Here is a 24628-nt window from a genome sequence, read left to right as displayed (position 1 = left end):
AATTTATACATACGCCGACACTAACGTGTATATCCTTTTCAAACAAAGCCTCTCTGAAAATTCAAAAGATCAGGAAGGATTATGCAACACATTCTTAAAATATGAAAACTCACACACATTAAAGCATCAGGTAAAATACTTGTTAACCTGGCTCCCTAATCATCGTCCGCCTAGATCCAGGCTGTGAAAGGAAGAGGAAGCAATAAATTTGACCCTGACTTACCACACATTTTAATTGCGCAGTACTCCCAAGGGGTGTCAGGGTCAAGAGTATAGCACCAAGGCCTCGGCTTGCCATCGGGGTTGCGGCAGTAATTGTCATCAAAGCCTCTGTCAGGGTATCTGCAGACCACACCAAGAAAAGTGTCACGTAAATCTGCCTGGAGCACCACCTTGGCCTCTGCTGGAGAAAATAACTTTCTATGTAGCTCACAGAAAGGGCAGATTTCCTGTCTTTTAATTATCAGGGGCTGTGAGTCTCTAGCTAGAGTCTTCTCATTTGCAAAACCCACTGAGCTCAGCGTACCATCCTCTGCGCTCATAAGTGGGCTCCACTGGGTACCTGTTCCAGTTAGGGCTCCAGGTGAAGCCCTTTCTCACAGGGCCTGACTGAGGGCAGATTCCAAAAACATGACCCCGTGTAGAATGCTCATTAAGAAAACAGGTCCTCTTCTGGGCAGGCTTAGAGTTCAAACTGAAAGTTTGGTTTCAATAGCTCTGTTACTAATGATGGCTCAATTTTGGAAATAGAGCCCTTCTAGGTCGTGCCCTCCCCTCCACCAGAGCGAGAGAAAAACCACCACACCACTTTCCCTGCGTCCCACCTCCCAGCTTCAATTAAGAGAGTTCGGAATGGCTGAGTTGGTTTTAATTGCTACCATATCCCTCCTGCTCTCACTTAAAAGAAAAGACATGCACTTCAAAAATAAATCAGGGTCTCAATTTCAGTTAAAAGAACAATGATACGCAAAAATGAACAAACAACGATAGAGAAAAAGAAGAAAGAAAAAAAAAACACACTTAAGCAATTTCCAAAGGAAGGCATGAACGGATTTTCCTTTAAAATTATTTGTATATTTTTTCTTTGTAATAGAAATAAAGGAGTTTCTTTTCCCCTCTTTTGCAACGTAAGCTTTTCAGGTGAAATAAATGAAGGGAGGAAAACATCATCCCTTTCTTTAAGTAAAAGCTCAAAGTATTCTCCCACGAAAAAGGTAGGCTTAGTTCTCTGATTTCCTGTTTGGCAATTTCAAAACACTGAAGGATGAAGCAGTCAAAAAGCTGTTCCTGCCGCCCTCCTCCCGTTTCCATTAACGCGGCCCACGTCCAGGTATTCTGTGACGGAAGCGCTGAGACTCTGGTATGCTGATCCAGAGGGAGATCTGCTTGCATGGCAATAACTCCTCTCAGGGGTCAGGTTAGGGAACTGTTCGGTCCTGACTTCTCTCATCCCTCTGTTAACTTTTATCTTGTTACTCACAGAAAGCAGATGCTTCTGTTGTCCTATGGTGCATTCTCCTGAAGGGCTTGTGCTCGTCTTCTGGATGTTGGGGCCTCTAACCCAGTTAGCCAAGAGTCACTGAAGGTGTACCTGGTGGTCCCCCCGTACCTCAGCACAAACTCCTTTTCCCCAAGTCCACCCTCTGCAGACATCAGGGCTTCAGCAACTGTTTCAGAAGAAGCCTGGACATTCAGAGGAGTTTGACAAAGTGTGTTTGTCCACTCTCAGGAGAAGACTAAAGGAGCTCCCACGGCAGTTTTCTTGGAGCAAGTTACAATGTGTAAAGAGAATTGTGGGAGGTAAGATTCAGCGGGTTTTTACCTTTCTGGCAAGAATTTGTGCCGGTGAGGAGTCTGATGGTCCCAGCGCTGGCAAATTTTGCCTGATTCTGTGTGATCCATGGGCCCTCGGTAGCTTTCCCCGTTGCAGGCCATGCACTCCACTGGGAAGATTAAAGCAGGGCGGGTTACTGGTTTATGACAACAAAATCAAGAGCAGCACCATTCATTCCATTAAAAGAACAGCAAATCAACTGTTTAGCAAGCAGATTTTCTAAACACCCTATATTCATGAAGAGTGGCACAAAATACATCCTAAAGAATGAGTCATCCAGTTGGTAACTGGTGTCATACAAATTTGCCATAAGCCTATGGTTCTGCACCTCTAACTGTTCGATCGAGCTTGGAGACTTTCCCTCAGTGGTCTAACACGCAGAATCAGTGTCCATCATGAGCTTCCCTTTCCACTCGCACTGTAACCACATACTCAGTGAGTGCGCACTTTACACTGAGCGCATGTCAGACCTCTATAATTACTGCAATAATCAGGACCAAAATATTTGAAAGACCAGCTTTAGGTAGAAATCTGAAGAACATACTTATTTTTTTAAAAAAGAAATCACAGCTCCCCTCTGGAGGTGAACACCCATGCTGAGGAGGCTAGGCGAGCAGACATTCTTTTCTAGCTTAGGCTAGAAGATGACCTAGCATTGAACTCCTTTGCCCACTCTGTTGAAATGTATAAGCTGACCTAATTATTCAGGATCTCACAGATGATTTGGTGAGATTAATTAATTGTTCCTTTCTGGCCGGTTTCTTATGTCACACTGAAAACTCTGACTCGCATCAACTAGCTGACAATGAGACTTCTCAAACAGAAGGTTGATTTGTAGCACCGCAAGCATCCTGTGAAATAAATCATCACTTGCCTCTTCTACAAGTCCGGCAAATTTCCCCAAACACATCATTTGTATCTTGTGATTACCGATTGATCATCTAACCCTACTCAGGCGGGGAAAGATATGAATACTTAGTTCTTAGCCACTGAAACCTGGCCTAATGAATATTGGTAGACACTCGGTACACAGTAGAACTGGTACTTTTTGAAACTCCGATTTGTATACTGTAACAGGACACTAACTATTAACTTTCTGAAACATAAGAGCCACCCACTGTGTTTATCCTTCTACTTCCTTTTGTGTAGGCTAACTCAAGAACCGAGACAAAAGGCCGGTTCAGCTTCCCTCATTGGAGACTCACTGAGAGTCTCCTGAACAATAAGCACCTGGCCTGTAAGAAGAGGGGCTGAGAGCAAAGTGGCAAAGGTGCCCCGGCTGGCAGAGGTCATTTCCACACTGAAACACACTGAAACACTCCACACAGGCTACACACCATCACATTTCAGTTTTCCCTTTGAATGGGGTACGGATTTACTCGGTTCTCTTTTTAAAAGCATGCAAGACTTGATATCTTTGATAAAAATGATGTGGCCTTTATCATTGTTGTTTGTCCCTTCGTATTGAATGAAAAAGAATGCATTGCTATGGTCGCACACCAACAAGGCGTCCAAATGTGACTTCTACTCTTGACTCATACTCAGAAATCAGAATACACCTGTTAGATGACCTTGAGTAAGTGCAGTTTGCTGTAGCATTTCCACTTCTGGTGAGAGTGGGCAGAATTATCTTCTGGAAAGCAATATTATGTATATTACTGTAAAACACTTTTGGACATATAAGTTGTTATTAGTTGTAAGGAAAAAGAGCTGTACAAATTAAATAGAGGATTCTGTAAGACGATTTCCTTCCAGAATGAGCATGGTAAGTAAACGTTTCTGCAAACAATTAATGTCCATAGACACCACCTCCAGATCTGGTTAAAGAATTAATTCTGAGTCAGTGGCCCTGGCCTGAGAATTAGGAGAAAGCTCATAGGGGAAGCTAATTTTCTGACACTTGCATCTTACTTTTGAGTAGCAAGTTTGTAGATGTAATGATGCATTCTAACGTTCTAAGAGTTTAGTGACAGTGGTATTTCAGGAAAGACTAGATTTTACTTGTACCTTGGGGAATAGATGAGAATTGGATAAGATATGTAAGGGAAAGCACACAATAAAATGATAAGACAACATGAATTAGGGTGCTACATTCGTAGGAACGTGAAAAAAGGTATGGCTGTGGATGTAGCCTAATGACACACAAAAATACAAATCAGTAAGAAAAAATTTAGAAAGCAGTAAAAGTTGGTTTTGCAGTGGATAATAAATATATTGTGATCAAATTGAAATGCTAAAATTTGGTAGCTGAAAAAATAAAAATTTAATAGCTGTAGCTTTGTTATTTATTCTATAATTTTAACATAAGATACTGTTTTGTTGATACCACGAAGAAAACATGGCTCATACACACTTTAAAAGACTTACCTAAAACAGAAAATGTCAAAAAGTAAAGTCTTCTGACCCTCTAGAATCCCTTCCTTTAGCCCAAATTGACTTATTTCCTACATGCTTGTTACAAATTCTAACTGGTTGTACTTGAAGACTGATAGCAATAATTTCACAGAGTACTTACTATTAATATCCTGACTTTTTGAATTGCTCCCATTCCCCTCTGCCTTCTTTACAAAAATAGGCATCCCACCTTGAAGGAGCGGAAGAGGAGGAAATGGCAAAGCAACTGTGCTCTCCTCATCTGTGAAGTAAATGTCTGACAATTTTGTTTTGCCATTTAATCAAATTCTCAGGTTAGTCATAGAGATTGCTTCTAGAAGAAAAAATTCTGAAGTCATTTTTCAAACTTCTGGAACTCAAAGAATCTTCTAAAATTCCCCAGCTCAGAGGAAAGTAGGTTAGGTGGAAAACAATCCCGCCAAACAGGAAGTTAGGGCAAGTTGCACTGAGTACCAGAGACTGGGGTGGTGGGGCTGAGGGAGGGCAGCCCTGCTCTGACTTGGCGGTGCATTGGTGACCATTCCAGCGACTCTCTAATAAACCAGAGCATAAGCAAATCTGGTAATCAATTACTGAATCTATTTTGAATCAGTGTGAACTTTAGTCTAGTAAAAATAAATGCTCAGAAAAATCCATATATGGGAATTATCTCCGCAAAACTGAAAATATAAATAGGCTCACAAATCCATACTTACAAAAAATAGTTTTGCATAAGACTTTGTTTTTAAAAGTCTTTCTCCGCGTACAATTGGGGGTCATACCCATAAAGTTATGATAGTACTGCTTGGGACTTTAAGGGAAAGGTGTTTTAAAATGATGATTTTGCCTTAATGAAAATATTTTTACTTAAATATTTGACAATTTTGAAAATGACATCTGTTTCAATGATTAAGCATTATTTTAAATATTGAGCAGGTAAAAAAGAAATTGGATTTTACATACCCAGCTTTTTAATTAAGAATCAATTGGTAGTATTTTCTTTACATAATTACATAAGTTTCGTCTTTTCCTAGGTAAAGATCTAAGGCATTTATACATTATAGATTGACTAAATTAAGCTAATCAATATGTTTTAGCTCATAATTTTTGCACTTAGAACATTTAATATCTGATCTCTTGGCATTTTCTAGGAATACAATATACTGTTAAAACCTTAGGCCCTGTATTGTTCAATAAAAATCTTCAAATTGTTACTTCTATCTAACTCAAAGGTTTCACATGGTATTAAAAAGTATTGATTTACTTTTGAAATATTTTTGCAAAGTTTTAAATTAAAATAAAATAATATTATTTGTTATCACATACAACTACTGAACCAAAATTTTAGGTAAATTAAGACAATCATTCAGCCAAGTGTTTAATATAAACACAAAAACTTCTAAGCATCATCTGTATATATACATATATATATATATATATATAGTCTCCCATGTCTTTTATAAAAGATATTTTTCTTGTTTAATTTTAAACATACAAAATTTTTGATAATTACTGACTCATCCTAATTCTGTAATCCTTGAATCTTATCATTTAATAAATTAATATCTGCAAATACAAAATAGCGTATCTACCTCTACACTCTTTAAGCAGTCTAGACTTTGAGATTTCTCCCTCTCACGTGTATTTTAGTAGAGATTTACATCATGCCCATATTATTTTTTTACATTTCATATTTTTCAGTTTACAATTAGCTCTCTTTTTTCTCTATTAATACACCGACCATGGTAATTTTGGATCCTCTTCAATACAATCCTGCTAAAACCTCATTCACTCCAGTCTGAAACTAAAACACCATAGCTGCAGTCCCATCCTTGAAGGACCTCAGCCTTCGGGGCAGGCTTTGCTTCATGTCTCCTGAATGAGGCTTCCAGGCACTGTCAGACCTCTGATTGCTTCCAGAGAGAGCTGAGCCACCACCTTTGGTACCAAGACCAAGAACACCAAAAGCATTAAAAATAATGAGCAGTGGCCTTTTCCAAGGGAGGCTTGATGGCCCCAAATTATTAAGGAATATCAAGAACTACATGCTCACAAGGGTAACTACATAGAAAAGTTTTAAAATTACTTCCATTTTCATACTTTTATTATCCATTACCCATTGGTCTAGATCTATGACAGTGTATTTTAATAAGCATTCTTCATATAAATCGGGGGTTGGAATCACATTTGCACAGGGCCAGGTAGGTGATGTAAGTTCTAAACTGTACAGAGTTTGACCAAATTACCTGCCTCGGGGTACGGCTGACCAGGTCAAACAAGACCGGGAAACAAAACTCCCTAGTAGTGATTTTCAAGGTGATTTAGAAAATGGAAAGTGGAGATTTACCAAAAAATAGAGGATTTTGTTTCTTCCATGTGCAAATTTACGACAGATATTAATCACAGACTTATTCATAGAAAACAGACTTGTTCAGAATGTTATCATGGTTACGTTTATTATTTTTGAAAGAAAAGAAAACAATGAAGGAGTTGTAGGGGACAGAACATGACTCGGGATGGAAGGCAAGGATTTACAAACAGAAATGGAACTGGCTCTGCCACATTCAGACAGCGTTTTAAATTAACCAACAACAAAAGCGTATTCACCTTCTCCGACAATCGGGAAACCGTGGCCTTCACTCGCTATGTGCTAACTACTGACCTAATATTAAATGGATACTCACAGGTGATGTAACTCAAACATATTTAGTGAGTCAACAGGCAAAATATCTTCATATAGAAACGGGACAGCATGCCAGCAGCCTCTGCCCCTCTCCAATTACTTCGAAATTTTAATGAATTTCTGAAGGAATTCGATCTACATTTGGACTTGGCAAATTTTGAGAAATTTTGACAGAATTAAAAAATCCAGCTATTCCATAGCCAAATATGTGAAAAACAAACCTGCACATAACGCTGGGATACATCATCTTCCATCCCATCAGTCACCCCAGAGCACAGACAGTGCCAGGTGTGCTGAGAGGAGAGGTGAGCACACAGCACGGATTCCGTGCCTGCCTCCGAGACGGAGGGGACGCCCGCGCTCGGCTTCCGGTCTGGGTGTCACCTTTGTTTCTAATCCCGTTTCCACCAAAACACACACGGGAGTACTGAGCTTCCGGTGACCCCTGGCCCTATTCTCTTCTAGGTCACAACACATCAGAGGAGCTGTGTCCAAAGCTCTGCACAAGCGGGTGCTGGATGCACAGAACCCGCCATTCCTAATAAAGGGCCAACTGCATTCAGCGCTTTCCATGAGGTCCATGGGAGCAGCCCTCCAGGTATGGGAGTTTAAAACAGTAGTGACAGCAGGGGTCTGAGGCTGACCTTGAGATTCAAATTGCGTCAATCTGCTGCTCAGCTGATAGTTTGTAAAACATCAGTACAAATGCTCAAATAATTCTCCGTGGTTATGTTTGGGGGGACAACATGTTTATTGGGATTGGCTGGTGTCTGTGCACCTGCAGGGCGACACGGCTCTACATACGGGGCACCAGGGCGCCCCTCGCAGTCGGGTTCATTTACCTTCTGAACACTGAGGAATGTCACAGACTTCATGGCGTACCTCGGGATTGCTGGTGAAACACCAGGGTCCCCCTTCTTCCCCGCGAGGGTTTCGACAGTAGTTTTCCTGCAGGTCCTTACCCCGATAGCTCGAAGGCAAAAAGCTAGTTTTAAAATGATAATCATTACAGTATAAGAGCATGCAACTTTAAGTCTGTCCTATTCAATTTACTAACTAGAGGGTTGAGTTTTCCTAAAAGTTAAGAAAAAAGCCACCCCTTAAGTCATTCTCTTAAACAGTCACACATTTTAACTTAAATTCTGTCATTTCCATGCATTCTTAGAATATCTGCATTTCTTTGAAAGTCCACCTAGCTGAACTTTCACCTTCAGCATCACATTAGGAAACTTAGCCACTAGGTTGTCTAAGACCCGTGTGTTCTGGAAAGTCACTGGTGTGTGAGGCACACAATCCCAGGCTCCACTCAAGGGTCCCAAGGAGAGAGCTGAGAAATCTCTGCACTGAGAGCTCAACACCACACTGCTTGGCCAAGGGCATTGGCTGTCTGTTTACTGCTTTTCTTCTAAAGAATAGCCTCCCTTTTGTCCCTGCCCAATTGAGAACAGATTGATGAAATAATGAGAACCAAGGAGCCGAAGTCAAATTCAGCCTAGACTTCAATTTCAGCTCTTCCCAGCCCAGACAGCTGCAGACACTTAGGCCTCTGTCTGCCTGGGAGCTTACCTGTACAGGGAGGACACTCATGACTTCGAACATCTCACAGCGCAAATGGCAGCTTGGAGAAGTTCAAAGAGATGATAAAGTAATAGGCACTTAAACGCTACCTGTGATTAAGCATGCTCTACTCTATATTCCCTATTCTAACCTAATATGCATAGAATTACTTATTTCCTTCAAAAATTTTGAAAGTATTGGCTGGCTCTGCGGCTTGGGGCTCCCGGACTTAATCCAAATCCTACAGCCATTGGGTCCAATAACTCAGACTTACAACCTTGGTGTAAAACTTCTAATGCCCTAGTGGTCATTTTTTTGCGAGTGTAAGGTATTGCCACACATCTGAAAAGGCCAAAAGCTCTTGATTTCTTTTGTATTGCTTGTGATCTTGGGCTCAGTGATGCCATATTTTCCTTCTAGACTGCACACACATAATCATTTTAAAAAATAACATATAACTAGAGGTAATACCAGTCAAAAGGTTTTTGAAAAATGTAGTCACATTTCCCATATTTTGTTGTTGTGGGGTTTTTTTTGCTAAACATTTTGTTTCTACTTTTACTGACCTTAGAGTTCTACAAGTACAGAGATGAAAATCCAAGGATGTCATCTTTCAGTAAAAGTAATTCAAACATGTTCACTCTCCAGTGAAACTCCTAATTGTGAATGTACATGCTAAATAACCTAAATTAGTCATTAACTGATACACACATAAACCAAAACATCACACTAGACCTCATAGATACACACAGATCTTGTCTGTCAACCAAAAAGGAAGACAGGAAGAAGAAAAGAAGGTATCTATTTTAATTTTAATTTTTGCCACACAGAATGAATACAGGGACACCTCAGGCACTAACCAACATTCTGCAATAGAATTCCTTCACATGGACATGAGAACACTCCAGAGTCAAATCCTCAGAACACATGAATTATTGACAAAAATAGAAATGATCTGTTCTAAAAAAACTTATTAACAATGAAACCTTTTCAAAAATCTGAATGAAATACTATAAAAATTCTGTAACTCTAAGGTGTCCCTGATAATAAGGTTACATATAACCTTATTTTTAATAGCCTTTTAAATAGGGGGAAATGAAAATAAAACACTAGGTAAAAGCCTTATAAAAGCCATAATGTAACTAAAACTGGTCAAAATTTAGCAGTTTCTATGAGGAATTAATTTGCAAAACAAAGGAAGTCTTTCTTTGTCTAAATTTTAGTTCCCTCATTTCAGAATATTTTAGTGGATCTTCTGCTTGTGACATTGCCTTCAATTTATTTTCTCCCATTTTCAGCACTTCTCTAAATTTTTGCAGTAAATTTATGCAGAAATGCTTATTTTTCTCACAATCAAAACTGAATTTTGCTTTTTATCTCCATGACATTAATGCATACCCAGATGTAGCCCTGTACCATAAAAACAGTGGAGTGGCAAGACAAAGTTACTGCTAATCACAAAACATGCTGTTGCCTCACATATATCACCTAATGGATAAGTCTTTACACAATTTATTTACTGAGTTTAACTTTTTCACTTAAAAGGTGAGTGAAATGAACAAGATTATTATTAATTTCCTTTTCCTGTCATTTTCTTCTATCAAGTTTACTTGAACTAAATAATGCTTTTAGTACATGCACAATACCATAAACGTATTCAATGGCTACAGTTTTTGAGAGGATTTTTACTGAAGGGGAGGGAGGGAAGGAGGACAAGAAAGAGCCAGAGAGAGAAACACAGACACACAGACACCTTTCCAGTGGATTTGGAAGGTCAGGCAAAAGCTGTGAAGAAGCGGTCAACATATCAGTCAATAATTTGTCAGGGAAAATACAATAAGGAGGGAAGAGAAATAAAGTAAAAAATCAAGACTAGCTAATGCCCCATAGAAAAAGTTTTCCCACTGGAGTTAGTGAAACGGAGAGAAAAGATGGGCTTTTTCCACAATTTGGAATCGATTCACAGCCAACTGCTCTTCAGGAGGATGAGATTAAAGTGTGGTCTGGGTCTGGTGGGTTTGAACTTCACCCCAATTCACTGGCTTTCTTTGTGTCTCATAGCGTTCGCCCGACTCTCCAGCATCCCATCCTCGGCCCCGGGACACCTCCTGGCCGGCTCTCTTCTCACCTTGCTCAGGTGTCCATTTGATAGAAGTTTACAAGAACAGAGTGCTGGGCGAGGCAGTGGGCTCCGGGCTGGGAGTTTATATTCACACACGTACTATTTTTAGTTCTCTGTCCTTGCTGTTAGCAAGGCTTTAAGAGAGATAAGTGAAGAAATATTCTAAGCTGGGTATCATCCAAATATACTTTGCAACATAAACGAGGTCTCCTAGTTGCTAGCCTCTCTTTCTTTTAATATGAACTGCGCTCATAGGAAGCTTGATATATTCCATCATCTGCTTTATTAATGAATGCTGGATGGCTAATGAAGAGATGTAGATATCGTGTCACCTGATTTTCTGGTTAAGCTTCTACACCAATTTCATCATCTATCATCATCTTTCCATTAAGCCACTTGTAAAAGATTTCAGGTGAAGGAGTCAACAATAAACCACTCCTCCAAATGGAAACATTTCATTTTCCTTTGCCCAGAAAAGTAATCTCTAGTTAACACTTCATTTAAAAGTGTGAAGCTATCATGCCCAATATCCCACTCAGCCGCTAACTGAAGAAAACTGTTACTCTCCTTGAACACCAAAGAAGGAGTTGATTACTAATGCATGACCCTCTCAACCATAAACCTGCATGTCACCTGGAAAGGTGCTATGGTAAAATAGTGGTTGGGCTAGGGAGCCAGTTCCCAGGAAGATCTATTTCACATTCACTCACTTAGTGGACAATCACAATCATAGAGAATTTGGGTTGAAATAAGACCCTGAAGGCAGGATTGATTTCAAATGTTATGTTTGGGAAAACAAAACAAAACAAAAACAGTACTATACATGTATTCCTTTGTTTGCAAAAAAATATAGATCTATTTAAATAAAATGTCATCTTCACTATGTTCATCCTTAAGAAAAGACAAAACCAATCACAGTGTTTGCATTGTAGTAAAAGGCAGTCCTCTCACTGAATTTTCCTGCACACCTGTTAGCAACTGATTAAGGAAAAGCTGTTCTCAGGCATTGAAATCATCAGCTTGGCTGTTCAGTGGCTAGTGTCAGTGACTCTGCGATCACAGGTTGGGCCCCAGTTTGGAACTAATTTCTCTTCCCCATGTGTGGTCCAATTACTCACCTCTGCTTACTAAAGCAAAATCAGTCATGTCACAAAATATGATTATTTTTTAAAGTAGAAAATATCTCATCAAACACGGTCATAGTCCCTAGCAAAAAACAAGTCTAGACCTCTGTCCTCGGACAAGCCATGGCCTTGCGCCTTGGGGTCAGTGAAGACACAGCTGGCAGTGGCCCCCTTGCGCCTTATCTTCCAGCCACACCGCTTACTGCTCACTAGTTGTCTAGAACCCTGACAAGGGCTGAGGTTCTCCATGCTGCACTTTTACCGTTCATTTAAAATAGAACGAATAAGAGCACCCACGTGGCTGTTCTTCTGAGAATTCCACGAGATAAACAAGCAAGCGATTCCACAAGACAAGGCACTGGACACATGACAAACCAAATCTTCCAATCCATTTACTAACCAGGGGAGAACTGTTTGCAGCCATTTTAGCTGCCATTGAAAACGATTTCTGAAGTAAGCCTGCAAAACTATATGTATTTAGTTCCCTACTAGATCTAGTTCCATCTTTCTGCTTTTCCTCCATGATGATGAAAATTCTCGACCCAGGGAACCTATCATTATTACGTTACAGGCCTTAAATGGCATCCATCTGCTATGATAAAGACAGTTCTCTGCAGTGTGGTTGCTTCATCTCCTGAGGATGAGTTTGCTCTCATCTTTGGACCGCAGGTGGAGTGAGACTGTTCTGAGCCTGAGGCCTGAGCATTTCCCAGCTCTGGCCACACTCTGGAATCTTGTGGGAGCTTCAAATAACGGTGGTACCGTTTTCCACCCAAAGCTTCCGATGCAATCGATCTGCTTCCCCGGGTGATGAGGCTCCTCTGGGGCTTGCAGCAGCTGATTCCAACGTGTAACCAGCCAAGGCCGGGAAAGAAACACAGGCCCTGTACGGTCAGAGTCTGAGCTGCCTCTGATTCATTAGTCAACTGCTAGTGCTTCCTCAAAAGCAAAACGAAGAGCAATCAATCTTCTCGCTTCCAAAAGGAGGCTTTCATTATTACCTGTTCACAAACATCGAGACCTCTAAAGTGAGGCACCGAGGTAGTCACTTCACTCCTCCGTTCATCCCGGTCCTGAGCCTCACAGTGCAGCACCCTGACTAAAGCTCCGCCGGGCTGCAGGGCCCCACGAGGAGCGCTGCCTCCCCTTCTCTTCACGCTGTCCTTACCTGTGCTCGTGGGGGATCATGGAGCTCCATGGCTGGCACTTGATGCCACTCTTGGTGACGGAGACCGTGCCCTTGTAGCTGTCCCCCTTCCCGATGATGCAGTTGCGAATGTAGTCTAGGGAAGCAAGCAGAGAGAGGTGTCCTAACACGGGGAACATTCACTGAGGACAAAAGAAGAAGTGAAATTCCACTGGAGCCTGTAAGTAATTAACTGCTAAAGTATTTCAAAACAGCATTGAGGTTTCTTGCCTAAAGCTTGTCTTCGATTTGCAAAATAGCTTTGGAGTTGCCCAAAGCAAACAAACAAGCGGATGGCGAGCAGTTTTAGGTCTCTGAACGCACCACAGAAGACCAGCCGCAAGACTGTCTGTCCCGACCGGAAGGAGCCTAGGCGCATAGGGCTGGCTGGGTAGTTGTGACTTCCTAACCCTAAAGTACCTGAAAAAGGACAGATTTTTAGAATATGAATTTTTAAAAAGTACAGTTAAATTGTCTTTCTTCACATCAGTGACACTGTGTGTTTGTGTGTGTGTGTGTGTGTGTGTGTGTGTGTGTATAAATATGAAGCAATTACACTTTGTTGATTGTTATTTTCTACATTCTTGCTAACACTTGGGCTGTTAAAGAATGGTGCAGTTAGGACTACTGAATTATAAGACACTCTGTGGCTGCCAAATAAAAGCACGTGTGCCTGCTGACAAACGAAAAGACAAAAGAATGCTCACAGGCTGAATTGCAAATGTTTAGAATTTGCAGATTTATTAGGATACATAGAGGTTATATTTTTTCTACCTTGAATTTTCTTTTAATTATATTTTAGCATGGACTCTATCAACATGGAAATACATATTTGTATACAGTGTCAAATGTCCAGGTTTAACGGGATTTCAAATGGGATTTTTGAATTAGTAATATTAAAATGAATGTTATCTTCAGAAGGATAGTCCAAAATTACTATTTTAATGGTATAAATAATTTTTTAAATTTATATTTACTTGGTGGTCTATGATTATTTTATTCATATAATTCTGCTTCTCAACAGTGTGAATATCTTCTGGATACAAAACCACCATTATAGATAAGTTAGCAAATAATACAGTCCCAATTTTTTTGACAATTTTAAAGTAAACAGTTAAGCACAGATCCAATTCATTTATCCAAATTTCCATACTCATTATTATCAGCAATCATCATGGTAACAGATTAGTTATCCAAAGTTGTTAAATGTAAAATACGATTCTCAAAATTTGCCACAAGCCTAATGTGTCTTAATCTACTAATGTAAGATGCTATTAACTAACATGAAGGTGGATCTTACCAGTTCTAGGGGACACACAAAAATGGCAAAGGGGAAGGTGGATTTGGTGATAGGCAGTTCAGGAAGGGCTCTAAAAGGTCACAGGAAGAGCAGTCAGGGTTCGATTTTTATTCACCTTCATGAATGAGCTGACTGCATTAATTGATGGACACAAGAGAGAAAATCAGCAGGAAATAGCACTGTGGTGGGAGGTTCCCGATTTACATCCCACACCCTATTTCATCAGGCAATGTTTAGGGAGAAGCCAGTTACCTTTCTTTTCATAGAGGTCGAATTCGTGGCCAAACTCTTTCTTCACTCCACTCGACATGCTATTGAAAGGGAACCAGAGGCATCTTTTTCTTGCTTTATCAAACACAAAGGCCCTGAAAAAAACATCTGAATGAAAAGAAGGAATACTACTCTTTATACAGTTTTTAAAGAAGCGTCACATGGCTTACCATGGAGGACAATGGAAAATCAGAGGGATATTTTTCAGAATCTACTGTTTGATGGCCAGAAAAGAAAAAAAAAATCTAACTTTTTGTGGGTATAGATTTACATTTCACTCCGAATTGTACTGGAGAAGCTCTCACACTATTCTGAACAACTTGTAGAAAACTAAGAGCTTCAACAAGCAAAAATCAGCATGTGACACAACTATCTGGATTGTTTCCAAGGGTGTTTTATTTATTCTTTGTGTAGGTACCGAGTTAATTGGGAGATTTTCTTTGCACCTCTATATGAGTGAGTATAATTATGATGCCAGAATTAGTTTCCCAAGTTTGTAATTGTATAAAAATTACACCAACCCCCAAGGACATGCTCTAGGAAAGGGGGTCTGAAATCAAATGCTCAGAAATGTTTGCATATAGTGTCTCTCCTTGGTGCATTATAAAATACTAACATTTATTGAAGGTTAGGAAAGTCTTGCTGTAAGGATAACTTTGTTTCAATGCATGTTTCCCAAGTATGTTTGCTTGTATATATACTTTGGTTTGTTTATTTGATTAGTCGGTTTTTGAGAAAGGAATTTTCTATGTAGCCCAAGCTGGCCTGAAACCCTCTGCAACCTCCTGTTTCAGCCTGCCCAGTGCCGGAATTACAGGCATGTGCCACTATGCTTGGCCTTTGTATATGCATTTTAATTTAAAAGTTGTCAATATTTGAGAATATGCTTTTGATCTATCATCTTAAAGAAAATCATTTAATGATTCAACTCTATAACTACCACTCCTACAGCCAAGTATTTCATTTTTTCTCATTTTGTTGTTGTTCACTCAATCTTTTTCTAAAACGAAAGGTTATTTCAACTGGAAGGCTTCACATAGAGTTTCCAGTTTCCTGATCATGTTAATTCTTTTCTGTCCTTCCACTGCGGTGACAGTCTCTCAGAAAAAGTTTTCCATGTTATTTTATGCCTCCAGATGCAGTTACAAGGCCATCGAATTCCATGGCCGCATAGTCTTAAGAGTCTTTATCTTAGCCTTCTTTTTATTATCATCTTATGTTTAAAATTATTCTGCACAATTCTTCTTAGTCAAGGCGGAGAGAGAAGGTCTTGTTTTCCTCTTAGTTCACTGGTACATGAGCAGTCTGTTGTAATCCTAGGGTCAGGCATTCTGAGCATCTCTCCTGCCTAGCAAAGAGCATCTAGAACTCCAGTAAAATCAACACTGTTGACCCCTGCTCCAGAGAAGGTCCTGCCCTGCCCCAGTTCACAACCCCAGCCTGGTTGAGACTCTTCATGTTATGTGGATGTTGCATTTAGCTGAACCACAATATGGTCAGAACATATGAAACATCATATACCTGGGAAAACTGTGTAGTTATGAATAAGGCCGCACATCTTCTCTAATGCAGCAAATCATTTTGGCCTCTACTGAACAAAGATGTTAGGATGATAACTGGAAATTGAGCGAAAGCAACATTTTCTTATGTCGACCCAAGGGAGTACATTTTCGTATTCAAAGTTTAAAATCCACAATGAGATGTGGTTGCCCACCCGCTCTGCACACGCTTCCAACCCAGGGAAGTGAAAACACAACTTGGTCCTGTTTGATTTGCAAAGGAACAGCTCCATAAATCTACACAGCTGAGGTGTGGCTTGAAAGTAAAGTTTTTCCTAATTTATTTTTAACAATATCAAGGCTTTTATTCAAAAGCCAGGGGACGAAACAGAATTGGCACAGAATAACAGCAGAATTATTATCACTACTTGTAAATGTTATTCCCACTCCCAGTGCCAGAAAGCCTCTCCCCGAAAGTGGCAGCTGGGCTATAAAAGTAGAACAAGGACTTCCCCAGAGCTCTCTGACCATGCCTTCCGGGCCACCCCCAACACTCACTTCCGTGACAAACAAGACAGGAGTGGACCCCGTGCCCAGGTGGGGCTGACCCTCACTCCACACCACCTGCCACTGTGCCCCACAATCAGCCAGCACTCGCAGTGTCCAGAATGTGGCGTACAATCCTACTTTCAAAAAGGGATTGGAATAGGTAGGACAGGAATAAGAAGTAAGAGAAGGGAGAGGAAAGGGAAGAAAAAGAGCGAGTAAATGCATGTTCTGGAAGATCGGGGGCCTACGTCATGACTGACTCCTCTCCGCTCGTTCGCACAGTACAAGGAGCTCTCCCCCGTGGGGTCACCCAAGGCCAAGCAGAGACAAGGGACCCTTCTGCCTGGCCTCTGAACTGCTCTGTTGCTTTTCACCTGGATCTCACCACCGCCATCTCCGGAATTCTTTCACACAGCCTTTGCTGCTGACACCATTCCCTTCAGTTATTTTTAACTAATTCTCTCAACACCTTTTATTTAAATCCCTAAGACACAGATATAAGTTGCAGTACATTTTGGCCGTTGCCCAGTTTCTAGTCTGAAAATTCCTCCAGTCCTCCAGCAAGCTAGAGGAAGGGAAGGCGGGGAGTGGGGGTGAGAAGGAGGTAGGGTGGCAAGCGAGGAGAGGAGGGAAGAAGGGAAAAGCTTTACTCTGAATGACTGAATAGAATATTTCTAAATGTTGGAGAGATAAGCATCAGTCTAACTTGATTTTAGTTCCTCAAGTTGAACTGTTCCTACTATGAGAAATGAAAGCTCTCAAAAGCAAAACTGCTGTTGATTTTTGAGGGCAGTCTTTGCATTCTCCCCTACTCCAGCCATATTTGCATCCACAGAGAGCTATGGCTTCCGTATGATGACTGAAAACCAGACTCAAACTCAGTCTGAAGAGAGGAAGCTCTTGTTCACAATGAAGCGAAGGGAGGAACACGACGATCATGTGCACATGCGATGTGTGGAAAATCGTCCCAAGCACACCGTGAAGAAACTTACTTGCAGGTGAAGGGGAGCCCTTTGTTCCGTGTGCACCGACCAGCACACTGGTCCACGCTGTTCATTTTCTTGGTCTTAATCTTCAGGGATGGGTCTTCTTTGATGAGCGTAGTCTTTGCTGACTTTTTGAATTCATGAAGCGTATTTCTTCTTTTCTTCTGTCCTTCTAGTAAGGCAAAAATTATAAACATGGGAGAAATTCTTTCAAGGATAGTATAGATAAAGAGTTCTTGCATCAACTGCGAGAAAATGATTCTATCTAAGAACATAGTAGACTTCTAGGGATTAGGAGTGCTGAGGGATGGGGAATGGTTATGAGCAAGAGAGAAGAACCACAAACAGGGAAATTCAGGAAACTTGTCACACAGTCATTCATCTGAATTCTTCAGACATTTTTCTCTGTTCTTTCAATGGAAGTATGTCATAAAAAACTAGGATAGGGGTCAGGGATTTAGCTCAGGGGTTCTGCTGCCTGCCTCGCAAGCACAAGAACCTGAGTTTGATCCCTGATACCAAAAAGAAAAAAAGAAAAAGGAAAAACTTTGGCCAGGGATTTAGCTCAGGGGTTCCACCACCTGCCTCTCAAGTGCAAAGTCCCAAGTTCAATCCCCAGTACAAAAAACCAAAGATACACTTTAGAGCTCATCCTAAATAAAGAGATCTAAAGAAATGACTATTAAATACACAATTAGTGAAGAGTTCACTCTAAGAAGACATATTCTCTAAATAACACAAATATCAGAGCCAGGCACACTGTGTCAAGTTCTATAACTAAAATCTCCATTTTCTTCTATGATCGGCCCTTGTGTGTGTTAAGGTGTTGAGCAGAGAAACCAACTCAAAGACAAGTAAGAGACATCTCACCAAAAGCTATGCAGTGGGCAGATTCTTCCTGCTTGCTTTTAAACGTGTTTCATACTAATTCACATTTTAGCCATTCTCTTTTCATGTACTACAAATTGAATGTTCTGTGCTGCTGAACACTATTTCTCAGTATCCACTGAGCTGTTTGTCTTGAGATCCTGCCAAATACTGTAAATCACATGTACGTAAAACTTCATCCCTTAATGCAGCAGTATCATTTTTCTTCATCAAAGTGCAAGCCTCCTAGATAAGAGGAGGCCACCTCCTCCTCCTCCTCCAAACCTGAAGGACAGAACCAAAACTTCCTCAGGGCTTAATCTTATGAATTACTTGTGAGTTCAAGAACTGTTTCTTTACTCTCAATTTTCTGAAAGCCAACCCTATGACAGGATCGGGTCACCCTCTTCACAATGTGGGTCCCAGGGCCCAATCGGTCTCAGCTCTAGGATAAGGAGCGTGGGAGACAACGTGCCCATCTGCTGGGCAGTTGACCCAAGCACCCTTTACCAAAGGCACCAATGACAGACTCATTTACAAGCTGATGAAGCCATGGCTCAGGGAGAAGTTCACAGACCACATACAAACCTCAGGCCCGAAGCCCAGCTGCCCATTTCAGAACTACCATGGGCACCACTCGCCATGTCAGCGTATCTAAGAGTTGCCAAGAATGGAGGTGGAAATATAACTTGTAAGCAGTTTTTAAAGGTTTGGTTCAGAGCTATCAATCAAGAGGAAACTCAGATGGCAGAGCAGCAAATGGGTGATGCAGAAGAAGAAATGCGAGGGCCTTGAAATTTCCAGTTCTCTGGGAAACTCTAAAAATCTAGCATTAATTTCTGTGGCAACACTTTCACTTTCAACTTTTCTTTCCCTATTGGCTGGAATGGCTATTGTACAATGGATGTAGTTTTAACACACAATTTTAAACAACCAAATAATCTCTTAACCTGTTACCGAATGAGCATCTGCCCAATGCCTTGTAGGACCATGGCAGAGGGATGGTGGCCCTGGTGCTCTCCCTGCCTCACCACATGGGGGGTGGTCTTTAATGACCGGAAATGTCAATATTCCAGCTCCTCCTCTATCCCCAAAATGCATGGAACATTAATGACGAATGAAAATGAATTACTTAGACTATCACTGATAAGCACATATTTAGAAATCAATTTGAATGAAAATGCTAAAATATGCAAATTATTTCTTTTCTTTTTGAAATATCATCCTTTGTTTTCTGGCGTGGAAGAAGAAACTGCTCTTTTCTCAACCAAAGAAGGTATCACTCTTCTCAAACTTTTGTTTCTGTCACAGACCCATGTTAATGGGAAGTAATTTTTTTTAAATAACAGTTTCTCTTTCCTATAATCTTATTTCAATAAGTCTTTAGTAATGTAAAATATTTCACAACACAATGATTTCTTTCTTGTACAAATTTCAGCATTTCTTAAAAATGAATAATAGTTAAATAGTGGAGAAAAATATATTTTTAATCCTGTCTACCAAAATAGAGGATATATGTGTGCACAATTACTTGTGAGTATATTTAAATGTGTAGTTACATTCACACATCCATATGTGTAATTGCTTATGAATGTGTATATATATATATATATATATATATATATATTTATGAATGTGTATATATATATATATATATATATATATATACACACATATATATTTCTCAAGTGAGAATTAGCATTACAGAATTAAAACTGGTCTGATTATAATGCATTTATTGTACTTGTTTAAGGTGGAGAGGAGAGAACAAAATTAAATTGAAAAAGACTACAACAAACATTAAATTCCTAAAGTATTTCAGCAATTTATTAAAACAGAGGCCCTGGTGTCTGCTCCAGCCTCTTTTCTCAAACCCATACAAGATGAAGGTAAGCAGTGCAGACCACTGGAGCAGAGGTCTCTGGGTAATTGCTGCATGTTTAATTCTATAGATCCTCACTCGTCCTGCTGAAACGTGCTAATATGTCATTGTAACTCATAAAAATAGGGTATTCTTGCTTGCTGGTAATTTTTCTTTAAGTATAGATCAAAAAGCATTCCAATAAATGAATATGTCCACAATTCCCCTGCACTAAGTAACAAATAGAAATAAAGCATTTATCTGGGGCTACAAAACTAATCAGGGAAATTGGAAGCAGTACCAAGATTCCTTCCTCAGTACTCCTGCCTTGTCATATGAATTTTCCCTTATGAGTCACTCATACTAGGTTAGTAACTAATCATAAAAACTGTAAAGTTCAAATTAGCTACATATCATGTAATACAAGCATCTATAGAATCAATTACTCAACCAAAAAGAGAAAAATTCAAAATAGAAGCCATTCAAAAACAGCGCCTGAAAATAAAATCCCTTTGCTGAAAACAGTTTCTGCTTTCTCTTCCATGTGTATTAACAACTGGTGCTTGTTTTACTGAAAACATTTAAAAGCCAATCCTCTTCTGGGAAGAAAATATCTTTGGGTCAGATTTTTCCCTATTTTTTTCTTTTTTTTCTGTGCGACTGTTAGTTGAAGTTCATAAACAAAATACTGAAATGAAATCAAAGGTTGAGAGATCATGGCAAATTTGTTATGCTTTCCTGTATTTTAAATTATAACTCCTTTCTTTCTTCATCTTCTCCCAGTCTGGGAAAGTATGCGGGAAGCTATATTTCCTAAAGTACCTGAAGTCCCTCTTTCAGAATTGAAATCATTAGGATCCTATGGAAAACCTCCAAACAAAAAGTGGGGTCAAATGTATCAAGGTGCTTGAAGAAAGACACACTTCTCCCCCTGGTTTCTCAGCTTTACACTCATTTCTCTCAGTACCTCATATATTTTCTTCTGTGTGGACGCACTGTTAACTTCAAAGGAAAATCCTGCAAGGAAAGGGTTTTCAGAGTGTGGAAAGAAGCAGGAATCTGGCCCCACATATTCTGAGAAAGCTGCCCACACGATTAGTGATTAACAGTTTGAAGAGCAAGATGTTGAAATGAAAGTATCCAAGTAATTCATGGAAAGGGGTGGTCATGACTGGAGATTTTAAACTTCTCAAAGGCAAGAATCACAAATAGAAGTCTAAATCCCAACTGTTACCTAACTAGGACTTGGATCTCACTGGCAATCATCTCTCCTCCCTTAGAGAAGGTAACCCTATTACAAATAAAGATGTCAAGGATAATGAGATTGTGTCAGACTTAAGTCAGCTGTGAAGTTGGTGAAGCCACACCATTTTCTCTTCCAAGAGTTTGCAAAATAAACAGATGGGTGTGAGGTTGGGGACCTCCCAGATAGCCAACCCCTTTCTTCTTCTTTCGACTTTCTTGTTCAAGGACTCACAGGCAGAGAAACTGCAGCCTGGTCTGTGCCCTCTCTGTCCACTCCTGCCTACAACTGTCCCTCCATGATAAGGTACAGCTGCTGGAGCATTCATGGTTAGGGTGACCTTCAAGACTCTCCCTTTGACCTCATCTTGCTCTCCCAAACACAGGTCACAATCCCCTGGGTACCCAAGCCTTCTGTCTTTTTGTGCTCCTTCACCTGCTGCTGTGAGGGGTCTTTCCAGGGAAGCCCTCGCTCTTCCCACCTCTACTCTGTGGCCACCTGTGTTCTCCCGACTCCCTCAGGTGCCAGCCACACCTTCCCTCAACTGTCCATATCCAATGTGCATCCCAAACACTTCTCCAACCTGATTTGATTCACTCAACTGATAAGGAACTCTCAACCCCAGGACTTTTAACACAGAATTTTTACGATTCTCCAAAGTAAACTTCAGTAGGTTTCACTGCTGCTGGCTGCAATATGAATAAAAGGGAAAGCAGCATATTTCATTCACATGAATTTGGTAGGAAACTCATCTCTTTTCTTTTGCCAACAAAGATAACAAGATACTCAAGGACTTTAATTTTCCCATGTAAGATAACCCAACAGTGCCAATCTTACAAGAACTAAGTAAGTTTTTCTTTAGAATTTGGTTCGTAGAAGTTTCTCAACAAATACACATTCCTTTCTTCCTCCTTCACCTTTACATTTTTCAAAGACTCTTAGGCAAGAGGTTCTCATTTAATGCTTCTTTTGTTACAGAGGATTAGAATCTGTTTTCAGTGGAAGTGAATAGAGCAACTCCTACAAAGATGACTTGGATCAACCTTATTGAATATTTCTCAATAAATTTTTTAATAAATTTATCTCTATAACACATCTTGCTAACACTTGCTTGCAACTTATTAGTGTCCACTTCTTTTCTAACAATGTGCTAGTTTTTTTTTTATTGAACCAACAAAAATACAACCAACGCCAATAACAACAACTACAAAAACTCTCAATACTCAATATTAGATGACATTAAGAAAAGAACAGGATACTCTTTCTATGTTTAAAAAGGCTACTCCTGTTTTGCATTTTGGTAATGTTTTTATCAAAAGCTATCAAAATAATCTTCCACCCAAAGAAAGTTGGACCCTCTTGTAATGACAGTTTTTTCATTACCCCCTTCAGGAATTATTCATACCATAGATCTGTGATTCCCAGGTGGCCCATTCCTGCTTTGTGCCTGTACTCAGGGAACTTGCTCACTTCTACATCAGCCAGAGTGAAATATAATTGCAAATGTGTGTCTCCTGCCAAACATGGGAATGCTGGCCAAAAACAGACACTGCCAACGGTGGATCTACTGTTTGGGTTTTCAGCATTGTGCTCTCCTCCAATTAACACAGATGACTTCAGGTAACTGTGCTCCTCACAACAGCTACCCTCTACATACAAAGGAAAGCCACCAACATATTTGCCACAATTCAGCCCAGAATTCCCTAAGTCAGTAATGCCTTCTGAGAATGTCATTTAGCGTGGCACATCAGAAGCTTGGTAACCTGGTAGATTTGAATTAACTTCTTTTTCACCTCTGAAGAGAAATCTTTCCTTCTTGCTTTTAAGTTGGCCCTTTCCAAACTGTCATTTCCCAAAAGGGGTACTTCCCCAAATAGAAGAAAGCCAGATGAGTTAAATGATATTTCTTATCATTTAGCAAATTCTTGAAGTTTTCAACCTTTGTATTTCATCAGAACCTAGATCAGAGATCTGATAAAACTCGTATTTGACTTATCTCGAAAGACAGCCAGCTCTCTGTTTCACATTGTCAAAAGGCTCTGTCTGCCACCTGAGCATTTGCTTTTCTCTGACCGCCCTGTGTCTACCCGGGATGTCCCCTACCTTCTGTGGGCCACTACGATGATAAGACAATCAAGTACAGATGTTTCCTCCTGTCCTGATAACAACAGCAAACTTCCCAAAGCAGAGGATCAGGATGAGGTCTCTCACCCTGTTCCCCAGCTGTGCGCTCCCAGCAGCTCCTCCCCAACCTGGGAAGCCCAAGAAGAAGCAGGAGCTGGAGAAGCAGTTCCACAGTTTCACTCCAGCAGCAGCGTTTTGCCCCGCAAGCAAGTGCTGCGTTTCCAGAGGACAGGAATCCATGGGCAGAAAGCAGGAGGGCTGGGCAAGAGGGGCTTTCTCTTTCATTTTTATAGCATGCATTTTATAGTCCTTAGTCTCATCTGCCCCCTCCGGATGAAAACCTGTCTAATGCTATAATTTGGCTGGGAATGCCCTGGAGGCTGAGGGGCAGAGGGTTGTCCTGGACAGCTGCCCTCTGGAGAAAGAGGAGTCCGCCCTGGACGGCCATCCCTCTTCCCTCTACAGACCTAGCTTTGGACTTGTCCCAATCCACAGGGCTGCAGCCAGCATCAGCCCCCCACTCCTAGCCCACCATCCTGGACTGTGGTTCGGTGGGATGGGCCGGGCAGGGGCAGAGTGAGGGAGAAGCAGGGATGGTAGAGATCACCTTGACGCTTTTCAAACAGAAGCAGGACATCAAAAGACAGCGTCATGAGAGGTTGTGGAAATCCCACGGAGTGGAGCGGGTGCCCAGAACAAGGCTGGGCAGCCGGGAGGACGAGGACTGGGTCCTGAGCAGCAGCGGAGGAGACTGACCTGCTATGGGGAAGGCGACGGGGAGCAGCAGGAGGTGCAGGAGGATTTGCTGGAGCAGCAGGGCCTGCAGCAGTCTGGTGGCCCCCATGGTGCGGGCCTCTGTAACCACCGCCGGGAGAGGAGTCCGGTCCCAGAGCCGCTGGGCTGGAGCTGCTTTCTGCGACGAGCTAACTTGCTGTGTGATTAACTGGAGGATCTGGTTCTGAACTCCCTCTGACGGCAAGAAACTGTTTTAACAGCGGCGCTGCCCGAGGCCCCGGCCCCCTCCTCCCCTCGCTCCCCACCCCAGCACCC

The 24628-nt window shown here is 40.9% G+C and overlaps 1 protein-coding gene across 3 annotated transcripts in view; it reads right to left on the bottom strand.

The window, feature by feature from the left end:
• Hgf (hepatocyte growth factor) overlaps positions 1-24605 on the bottom strand; it is a 65981-nt gene extending 41376 nt beyond the window's left edge. Inside the window, exons 1-7 of one of the 3 annotated variants that reach the window (XM_010636736.3) lie at positions 24335-24604; positions 17490-17655; positions 14432-14544; positions 12862-12976; positions 7733-7875; positions 1823-1943; positions 224-342 (exon numbers count right to left, since the gene is read on the bottom strand). In XM_010636736.3, coding sequence (XP_010635038.1) covers positions 224-342; positions 1823-1943; positions 7733-7875; positions 12862-12976; positions 14432-14544; positions 17490-17655; positions 24335-24422 — 865 coding nt within the window. In that variant the 5' untranslated portion in view covers positions 24423-24604. Of the gene's footprint in view, positions 1-223; positions 343-1822; positions 1944-7126; positions 7876-12861; positions 12977-14431; positions 14545-17489; positions 17656-24334 lie in introns of those variants that run through there. The other 2 variants (XM_010636745.3, XM_010636727.2) reach the window with 2 other exon arrangements.
• Between the last annotated feature and the right edge of the window lie 23 nt (positions 24606-24628).

Source organism: Fukomys damarensis, unplaced genomic scaffold (assembly GCF_012274545.1).
Source record: "Fukomys damarensis isolate Sample0158 unplaced genomic scaffold, DMR_v1.0_HiC HiC_scaffold_4, whole genome shotgun sequence".
NCBI lineage: Eukaryota > Metazoa > Chordata > Mammalia > Rodentia > Bathyergidae > Fukomys > Fukomys damarensis.
This window is presented reverse-complemented; position numbering and strand designations above follow the sequence as displayed.